Raw genomic sequence first — 10,867 nt, 5'->3', positions numbered from 1 at the left:
TCTAAAAGTGGGAGTTATTCAGTTTATCTTTTCTTCGGCACTTCCTAAAATTCCTAACACTCATCACATCTATAAATTACACAAAATGAATTTTGCTTGCTTAGCGACAGCTCCCTTGACTTTTTATGTAATCTGCTGAATTGTTGACAGGTATTCTGACTTCATTGCTTACTCTGTTTAAAGAAAACATTTCTTATTTTATCATTATATACTGGTGGTCACAAAGTCTGCCAATGTAGTAATGACCGATTGCTTAGGATATTTAGGATTTACTAAGACTTAAACTAAACACCCCCTACATCCCCAAGAGGTATTTGTTAGTGCCTGTCAAACCATTATCAGAATCCCTGCTGACTAGGACAGAAAACAAACAACTCAAAGTCCTAGGAGCAGCGGCCTTGCACTTCTCAAGGTTGTCTCAAAGGGCTTTGACTCTCAAAAGACTGCTTTCACAAAATAACACCTCCTTTTCCTCTGCTATGAAAACTGGGTCTGATTAATTGCACCCAACTTCTTGTTATCAGGCAGCAGCACTTTGCAAGTGGGCTCAGAGGCTAAAGTCTAACAAAGCTCTTCTGAGTCACCCGTGTATCAGGTCTGGGGCGGCCAATCAGCACGCAGCTAGACTTCTTCATTTGCACAGCCCCTGGTGTCAGACTTCAGTCTACCTCAGCTGGGTTGGGATTGCTGCTGTTCCTTTTCTGAGTGCCTCAGAGTGCTCCAGATTTGACTCTGGGTGAGTGAATGCAAGCTGCTTGCTTGAGCGTCAGGAAGGAAAGAAAAAACGCAGCAATTGAGAGAGAGAGAGAGAGAGAGCCACGCTGTGAGACTGCTCTTCTCATTACTGTACACACTTGATCCACAGTGTCCTGCTGCTGACACCAGATCTCATTCATTCCTAAATTTTGTGATCTGAGCAACCCTGCACTTTTCATATCACTGCAAAGCTGGACTGAAGCTTTAACCCTCACTGCCTGGAGAGTTTGCTGTACTTTTTCTGCTATTTCAAGTGACTAAAAAAAGGCTAACTTTTTTTTTTCTTTGGAAATAAACTCCAAGCACTTAAAAGAATCCTAAAAAAAAAGAAAGCACATTCAGACCTTAATGGCTGACAACAGTATTGAAGATTCTGATTATTATCCACATAAAGAAGATTTGGAGTGGGGATATGAAGAGGGTAAGTGTATTCCTTTCAGTTTATATTTAGTATAACAGTCTTCACTGAAGCTTTTCAAATAAACACATTACTGAATAAAAAGTCATAGAAAATGCAGATAAAAAAAAAAACGTAATCATTAAAATAAATAAAATACAGAAATAAGCATCAGTGGTTTCAAGGCCATTCTAATGGCTTCCCCCTTTCCAGGCCTACTAACTAAAAGGAAAAGGTAAATAAAAGAGATGCAACACAATCATTTAAGAAGGCAAACAAGAAAAGTTAAGTTCATGGAGGAATGAGTATATGTGTACACTGGGATTGAACCTGACCTCAAGTTGTGCCAAGGTGTAGGGAAATGATTTCTGCATTTGAGCAGCGTCTTTTGATATTCTGCCTGGTAGTTTGTGTCTGTCTTTATGTGCCTTTACTTTTTTTTTTCCTCTTGAGGCTTTCAGTGCTAGTTGTTCTGGAATTCATTGTGCTGCTTTTAATGCTGATCGTCAGAAAAAAACTTCTAGCGACAAGTGCAGTTACACCCACTGATCTTGCCAGCTAAAGCACAAAAGCCAGAAGTTTTTCTTTCTTTCTTGAAATAAATATTTCTTCTTACCCTTTATACTGTATTTTGTTTAATAATGTCAAAAAATGAAAGCTTCACTGAAAGACTGTGATTGTCATGATTTACACTATCTTTCATTCTTTCTTTATTGAAATCACCGACTTTGACTTTATTTTTTGTAATTAAATCCTTTAAATTCTTTTTATTGCTCACTTGTTTTATTTGATGAAGCAAATTAATTAAACCTTCAACAATTTAAAAAACTTTTTTTTCCTTCTCTTATTTTTCCATACCTTTGTTTAATTAGACCAAAAAATAAAACTTTCTCTAACTTTGTGATTTTGGGCATCACAGTGACACAGTGAAAGCACTGCTGCCTGACAATAAGGAGACCAGGGTTTGCATCTCGGGTCCTCCCTGCATGGAGTTTGCATGTTCTCTCTGTGACTCTGTGGGTTTCCTCAGTGTGTGTGTGAGCTTGCCCTGCGATGGATTGGCATCCTGTCCAGGATTTGTTCCTGCCTTGTGCCCTATACCAGCTGGCATTATCTCCAGCACCCCCAATAACCCTGTTCAGGACTAAGCAGACTAGAAAATAACTGAGTTTGTGATGTTCTTGAAGTTTATCTTTTATCCTTCCTTTTTTAAATCATTGACTTTACTTTTAATAAATGAAGCCTTTCTTTCTTTCTTTCTTTTTTTCTTTCAATAGAATTAAAAGGGATTTTTTTTCAAATTGGTTCTTAAACATGCTTTAAAAAGTTGAGCCTCTGTCTTTCTCTCCAGTAATGTTAATGGTGGGCGTACTATGAGCTTTAGTGGAAAGGTTTGATCAAGGAAGCACTGACAGAATCTTTTGTGCCAGGAAGATTCTTAGGGATACAATTTCAAGACGCTTTGAAGAAAAGGAGGAAACATCCTAACGAAATCTCAATATAATACACCTTTGCCGTGAGCACTAAACAAGATGCCCTATAAAAAGAAAAAAAGCAAAGTAATGCATGAAGCATTTTATGAGCTGTCCTTTTTTAGTCAGTTATAGATGTTAACAGCGGCTTGGCTATCACTCTCCTCCTGTAAATCTAATCTTGCTTTTTTAACACAGTACATAAAATTTTGTTCTCTAATCTTGTTCATTTTTCTCAGTATCGACTAAATGCTTCAGATAAGGTGCTTTAAACATGACGGCTATCAGGCTAATGTGAACGAGCTGGCAAAACTTCTGAACATTTCAATCAGAACATCTCGTTCTCCCCCTTATTTTCAGATACCATTCTTCAGGTACAAATACAGGGAGCTGCCGAGATAGAAATGGTAGTATGTTTTATTAATGTCCAGCCTTTCTCATTGTTTGACAGAATACAATATTGCCATAAAGCAAAAAGAACAGCAAAGCGACTCTGTTTCATTGTTGATGCCAATTTCACTTTGTTGAAGCCATTCAGTAAAAATTACTCTGGCATGGTTGTCAGAATGATTTGATGAACTGCGCTCTTTTTAAAGAGTAATTGGTTAGAGTTAGCACTTACACTGCGGATTTGCCCTTTGGGTGTTCTGAGTGATATTCACTTTCTTCAGTAGCAATTTAAGAGACATGAATCAATATAGTGACTACCACACTGCTGAGCACTTTTCCCTTACTGATAAATAGAAGGCCTATAGACTGTGTGTTCAGGTTGTGTTTAATGTGCAATTTTAATTGAACAATATGTAGAAATGTAGACAATAAGCCTCACCTCTTCTCGGTCATATTCGATGTTCTCATTCCTTAGTGATGACACCTCATTTTCTGGTTCTCCTTGTTGTCCACACCTATCTGTCCTATCCCACTTAATCTACTGTTCCTTTGGCTTTATGCCACCACTTCTGTAGCCTCATCTCTTGAATGTTAATGTGTGCTTGCATTCTTGTTGAAGTGTATTATAAATATCTACTTTGTAAAGCACATTGTGAGAATATTACTAAAGGCATCATATACAGAGGAAGATGTTATATGTAGAGTATAAAAGCACGTTAATGCATATAGCCTAGTTTCAGGGACAGAAAACTGTATAACAAAAGACTTGCAAACATGCATAGAAGTACAGAAAGAACTCGGATAAAAAGAGGTATGTCAAGCAAAACAAACAAATTTATACTCCCTTCACTTTATGTATTGTCTAAAAATAATTATAATAATAAGTTTGTAGGGTTCATACAAGACAGTGTAATAAGGGCACATCTACGTCAACTGGCTTACATGGTAACATGATGGGGTCCTCTTTGAAGGGCATCAGGTAAAGTAAAAATGAATGACTAACTTATTTCAGGCCAGCTCTATGGTTAGAAATATAAGAAAACTAAGAAATTTGACAAACGAGAGGAGGCCATTTAGTCCATCAAGCCCGTTTGTTTAGCTAATAGCTAAGTTACCAATTTCTCATCCAGAATCTAGTAAAGAGGTGTCAAGGTTTCTGCTTCAACTACGTGACTTGGTAGTTTGTTCCAGAGTCCCACAACTCTTTCAGTAATGAAGTGCTTCCTGGCTTCAGGCCTAAATGCACTTCCCCTTAATTTCCACTGATGTCTTTGAGTATGTGATTTACCTTAAGATGAAAGAATGTTGCTGGATCAACTTTAGCAATGCCTTTGAGGATTTTAAATACTTGGATTAGGTCCTACTTGAGACCAAACAGGTTTAATTCTCTGAGTCTGTCAGAATAGGACATGTCCTTAAGTCCTGGGATGCACTTGGTTGTTCTCTTCTGCACAGCTTCAAGTGCTGCTATGTTTTTCTTGTACCATAGTGACCACAACTTCACACAGTTCACCAGACGCGTTCTTTAGAGTGTATTGCATAGTTTGAGCATAACATCCCTTGACTTAAATTCAGCAGTTTTGATGGTATAACCTAATATTTCATTTGCCTTTTTAATTCTTTCTGTGCTTTGATTAGTCGATGAAAATGTTGTGTCAACATAAAGCCCTAAATTCTTTTCAGAGGTTTCTTCCTATATGACAGTGTCTTCCATCTTGTATTTATAATTGATGTTCCTTTTGCCCACGGCTAACACTTTTGCATTTGAATCTTGGCCTGCACAGTGGGGGCTAGGTGGTCTTTTGGCCTTGGAACCCCTGCAGATTTTGTTTTTTTCCACCCTAACTGGAGTTTATTTTTGTTGTTGTTTTTGCCGTCCTCACTGACATCTGACCTTATGTTTTGTTTGTTACTTATTCTTTAATATTATTGCCTTATCTTAATTGCTTTATTCATGTAACTTTCTCTTTGACTCTTGTGAAGCACTTTGAGCTACATTGTTTGCATGAAAATATGCTATATAAATACATATTGTTGTTGTTGTCACTGCCTGTGTGGAGCTTGCACGTCCTCTGAGATGTTGCAATGGTTTTCCTCCTGCATCTTGCTTGTTGGTGACTCTAGATAGACTTGTTATGAAGGAGCATCAAGGTGTAAGCGATTCTCCCCCTGTTAAAGGTTGGTTCCTTCTTTATACCTAGTGCATAATCCTGAACTCAGACATAAGACTTTCAAAATGTATAGATAAACGATATATTATAACCGGGAACGAGTTCACCACTACCCCTCTCCTCTGCTGTTATCATCCCCTGACTGGGATTAAATTCTGACCATCATGTTCTCAGTGGGCACAAAAATAATATAACTGACCAAAATGAAGAAGATGCTGTCATAGTAGCACATGTTTATGTGCATAATTTTGTGCATTTTAAATTTTCCCCTCTGTATTTCATCTAGTGTGTGAATGTATTCACCATGTGATGGGTTGGTGGATTTAAAAATGAATGGATGGATGAATTTTTTATGGGTTCATTTTTATTTTTATTATGATGCAAATTGACAACATTTTTTTTCATTTTATCTGGATCAACCTCCTGCTCCTCTCAGAGTAGGTGGAGTTATGATTAAATTATCATATTGGGATTTGCTTATTTTCCCTCAGTAAGTGTTGATGTGCCGAACTAGCAAGTGGATTGTTGTAAGATATTCACTTTACCAATAGATGATTACCACAAAGAGAGGAGTGGTCAGACAAGGCTAAGAGTCAAAGCTGTGACATCATACCAAAATCAAAAGGGGTCAAAACAGGTGTAAGTCAGAAACCATAGGATGTGAATACCAAAAATGCAAACCTTGCACTAGGGCCTAACTACACTACAGAGAGATGTTAAAAGTTTTGTATCCACTGAGGAATAATGAAAGCTGGGATAGTTGTGTTTATATATTGTCATCATAGTGGCATCATCCGTATGATGCCTTCCCATGCCAACAAGAAAAATAAATAAAACAAGATATGAGACAAAACAAACTGTCAATTTACATCAGAATAGAAATATGTGAAATCTGATATCTAAGCAGCAATGTTTCAACCGGGTTAAGCAGGAAAGTAATAAACTGTGGAAATGGCAATGACTGTATGTACAAATAGGACTTGGTGAGTTCACAATATATACTAAAAAGACTACACAAGTCCTAAAATACTTTTGTTTTCTTTCTTTATTTACTCTGAACCAAAAATTCTGCATCTGCAGAAAATGTTACATGCATTCTAATGCTTACTTTTCTTCTCGTCTCGTCTCCTAAGTTTTTTTAAAGTTTGCATGGTTTTGAGCTTGAAAGTAAAACCTGGCCGACCCATATTTGTACACAATTTACTCTTTATAAATGACAATCATTTTGTAAATGTGCATATATGACAGATTACGGGTTTTTCTCGCACCCTTGTACCCTCAGACCACACATCAGACACCAGATAAAAGTCCAAATAATTATTTATTATAATAATTATGTGCACAAATCACGCTCCTCTCCACAATTCTCCAATAATAATCACAAATAACCAATAAACCAATCCTCCACTCCCAGACGCTTAGCCACCCTGCCTACCAACTCAGCTCGCCGTCTGGGAGCTCCCACAGTCCTTTTATATTCCCCGACCCGGAAGTGTTCCCAATCCAACAGTCCACAAGTCCTTATTCCTTCCGGGTCAGGGTAAACAATACTTTTTCTCACCCCGAAAGCCCGTTGCTCTTCTTATGACGAACTTCCGGGTCATAGGGCACGAAGAACTCTTCGGTCCTCCCTGCAGTTCCCTCTCGTGGCCCCCATGGCATCCAGCAGGGCAGTGCATAAAAATTCCATTGTCCATGATGCCCTGCTGGTCTTCTGGGAACCTCCATGCTGCAAGGAGGGCTCCACCTGGCGGCTTGGGGGTATTGGCCAGGGTACAGGGCCGGTCATATCTTACAGTACTCCCCAGTGACGAATCATGATTCGGAGCGGCCAGCCCCGCGAGGGATGTCTTCCTCCAGGAGGAGTTGTTGTTCGGGTCCTGGTGAAGTCCAGAAAATTTCCGGGAGAACCTTGGGGGAATATTAAATAAAAAAGGATTTGTATTCCACGTCCTCCCAGGACAACTTCGCCATCCATGTCCCGGTCGGCGGCATTCATAGCACAGCCGCCTTCCTCCAGTGTGTATCCCTCTGCGAGTCTGGAAACAGTCTGGAAACTTTCGCTCCGCCCCTTTGTCCACTGAGGAGGGTTCCACGGCCGCACCTGAGCTCTCAGCTCGCTGCTCAACTTTGTCAGGAGACCCCCTCTTTATTCTTGGGATCTCCGGTTTACTCTGGGGCTTGTCCACAGTTTGGGTCTCTCTATTAGTGAAAGAGAGCCCTTTTACTGTCTGCACGCCCTTTGATTTATAAATTACCGGTGGCGGCATCTTTAGAGCTGTTTTGCTCCGGGAATCAGCACTATCTAGCTGCCCCGGATCGATTAGCCCTTCCGCTGACCACTCGGTTAACGTACCGGCCTCTCTTGTAGGGCACGCCGTGTATTGGCACCCGCTACTTAATAAACGCGGGCCCGGATCACACCGCGTCCCTCTATTATGTACAATACGGGTCTCGCCTACCTGTATCGCCGCATTATTCATTACGGGAGGCTCCCCACCAAATCGCCGCACGTAGGCCCTCACCTTCTCCAACGGCTCTCTGGCTGCAGCTCCCAACTCCCGACGATCTTTTCAATGGTCGTCAGGACCTGTAAGAAACTTGCTACGGGCTCGATTAAGCGTTCGAGTTCCCGCAAGTCATTATTTATTTCGACCGGCATAAGACTTACTTCCTTGTTTGTCTTCTCTGCCGGCCGGGAGCTAATGAGCAGGCCCGCTTCAGGCACGTGCTCTGACGGGTCTCACGAAGGCTTCTGGGACTTGGAGTTCTCAGAGGGTCGAGTTGCCTTCTTCGGCGAACTGCGGTCTGTCTTTAATATTTTTGCGACATCCCGATCAGCTACTTCCCAACCCTCCTTACCTTGTTGTGGGTTGAGCGATGCCTCGCTCGCCTCCCCCTTCCCCTTCGGAAAGACCAAGTCCGTTCCTTCGGGCTCGAAGGTGCAAACAGCGGGACGTGGTGCTCTTCCTTCCCAGAATGCACCGGGTTCACTACCGTGTCCCTCGTCAGCTGCCATCATGCGGAAGTCTTTTCCCCTGTGCTCAGGTTCCGACAGGAGCGGGCCGTTGTTTCCGGGGTAGTCTCCTTTTTCCCTCGGAGGCTCCAGGTGATCATCTCCAAGATACATGCACGGGACAAAGTGAGTAACAATAAAAGGATTTGTAATGTCGTTCCCGGCACGTACCTTAGAGTGATCGTTGCTTCCTGGAGGTTTCTCCGGACTTGAAAGGCCGCTCCTTAACTCCTCCCGAGCGTCGGCCATTACACACAGGTCACTCCCGCTGGCGATATTGCTCTGCTTGCCCTTCTTCTTCCCCATTTTGGACTCGGAATTTGCGGGTTCTGGCGATGCTGTGGTGATTCCTGATTCCGTAGTCTTCTCGGGGTTCGTTACCCACAGAAATATTTTATTCAGGTCCTCTGCAATAGACGCTAGAGTATCCTGTCGGATACGCCACTGTGAACGATAGGGGGCGCTCTCGCTCCCTTGAACCCCTGTCCATGACTCCAGACACCAGGTAAAAGTCCTCAAATCGACTTTATTTTGTTTCCACAGTGTACAAAGCACACTCTCCTCCACAATACTCATATAAATCACTAATACTAATCACAAATACACAAATAACCAATAAACCAATCCTCCACTCCCAGACGCTTAGCCACCCTGCCTCCCAACTCAGCTCGCCATCTGGGAGCTCCCACAGTCCTTTTATATTCCCCGACCCGGAAGTGTTCCCAATCCAACAGTCCACAAGTCCTTATTCCTTCCGGGTCAGGGTAAACAATACTTTTTCTCACCCCGGAAGCCCGTCGCTCTTCCTATGACGAACTTCCGGGTCATAGGGCACGAAGTGGCCCCCATGGCATCCAGCAGGGCGGTGCATAAAAATTCCATTGTCCATGATGCCCTGCTGGTCTTCTGGGGACCTCCATGCTGCAAGGAGGGCTTTACCTGGCGGCTTGGGGGTATTGGCCGGGGTACATGGCCGGCCATATCTTACAGCCTTTAGTCCCACATGGCTACCACCCTGAAACAACCATAGATGATTTTTGCTAATCAACATCATCCAGACTGTATGCAATCACAATGCTGCAGACCTCCGTTGGCTGGTAGAGTGGCGTCTCACCTGACACATTCTGACACCACCATCTGAGTTTTCATTCTCATCTTGGCATCACAGATGACTTATATGCTAATGAAATGTAACTGCTTATGTTAACAAAAGCTGAGTCATTCTCACTAAGTACCCTTATTGTAGTATGAGTGTAGTGAATTGCTCTGATTAAGTTAGGAAACTTGGACATTGCTGCAAATTGTCTTTTTATCTTTTTAAGTTGGACTTTACACCTGCACCATACACAAACTAAATATCACACCTCGTCAGTCGTTTATGGCTTCCAGCACAGCAAAAGTAGCACCAAACAAGCCAAAACATTACGCTATGAATAGACTGTCGCGCATGATATTTATAGCTTTCTGAATGTGGGGATTGAATCACATTTTTGTTTTTAATTAATGCAATTATTGGTAACAAGGGATTGCATTTATACAATAGAAAATCCAGTGAAGGGTCAAAAAGTAGCCTATATAAACTGAGGAAAACTGAAGTAAGTTTTTCAGTGCAAATACACAGCATTGGCCCTCTTAAAAGGCAAATAAAATAGAGTCCATACATCATATTCATCACTTTTGAGGTTTAATATATTTGCCATGTCAACGTACATAAGTTAGTGACATGAATTTTTGTGTATGTGAGTCATCATGCAGCTGGTTTGATTGCATTTCCCTACTTGACCAAGGGTGTCATAATTTCCCAGTTTCTCTGACATGTTGCTTACAGATGGGTTGCTGTAAACATACACAGGTTTCTATGTCATTTTGTTTTAGAAATCTTTTCTTTTATAGGGTGGAAAGCTGCAGATGCACATTTGGTACCTCTTTTTGTGCTTGCACAAGTTTTATAAATCTGATTTTACTTTCAGTATTTGCAATTATAAACTTGTAAATTGTTGCTTAATTTTAACGTTGAAGAACTTTGAGATTAACTATAAAATTTAATAATTGATTCAGCATTTCAACCGTAGGCTAACCATAAAATAACCCTGGCCTCTTTTAGATGCAGATTTTGATGAATCTTACAACTGTGTTGTATCTGTAGTTTATAAAGATTAACATCCCAATCAATCATGGAAGTGAAATTTCAGGAGTCACGATGGCAACGTATTTTGATGGGGATGACAACAGACTTTAAGCCATAAAGTAATACTGTACGTTCAAATTTTACTAAATAAGCCAAGTGAAGACTGTCTTATCATAAATTTCAAACATAAAACCATAGAATCACTCTGTAGTATCGACTATATACTAAAACACTAAGGTCTGTGTGTTCAGTCCCTTAGAGCAATCTGATTAGTCAGTTTAGCTTAAGTAATGCAATCAAAGAAGAAGTGCTAATGTGAGATGGACAAGGAGATGTAAAGACGTAAGAGGCTTGCTGAGAAAGTCGCCTTCACAGACGGCAATTATGAAACCATATAGAAGGCAAGATAAGTGTCTTGAAAATAATGACAGTCTGAGAAGCAGGCTTTACGAGAATGTGCTCAAGATATGGTGCACCAGTGAAGAGATGTTCACACGCACCAAAATGTGGAGGAAAGGTACATTCAGGGCAAGAGAG

General features: G+C 41.0%; 1 protein-coding gene across 1 annotated transcript in view; it reads left to right on the top strand.

Moving 5' to 3' along the window:
* Positions 1-682: 682 nt before the first annotated feature.
* The window catches only part of ca8 (carbonic anhydrase VIII), a 170,890-nt gene continuing 160,705 nt past the window's right edge, over positions 683-10,867 (top strand). The window contains exon 1 of the mRNA XM_039754564.1: positions 683-1,177. Coding sequence (XP_039610498.1) covers positions 1,105-1,177 — 73 coding nt within the window. The 5' untranslated portion in view covers positions 683-1,104. The remainder of the gene's footprint in view (positions 1,178-10,867) is intronic.

This window comes from Polypterus senegalus, chromosome 5 (assembly GCF_016835505.1).
Source record: "Polypterus senegalus isolate Bchr_013 chromosome 5, ASM1683550v1, whole genome shotgun sequence".
Taxonomy (NCBI): domain Eukaryota; kingdom Metazoa; phylum Chordata; class Cladistia; order Polypteriformes; family Polypteridae; genus Polypterus; species Polypterus senegalus.
This window is presented reverse-complemented; position numbering and strand designations above follow the sequence as displayed.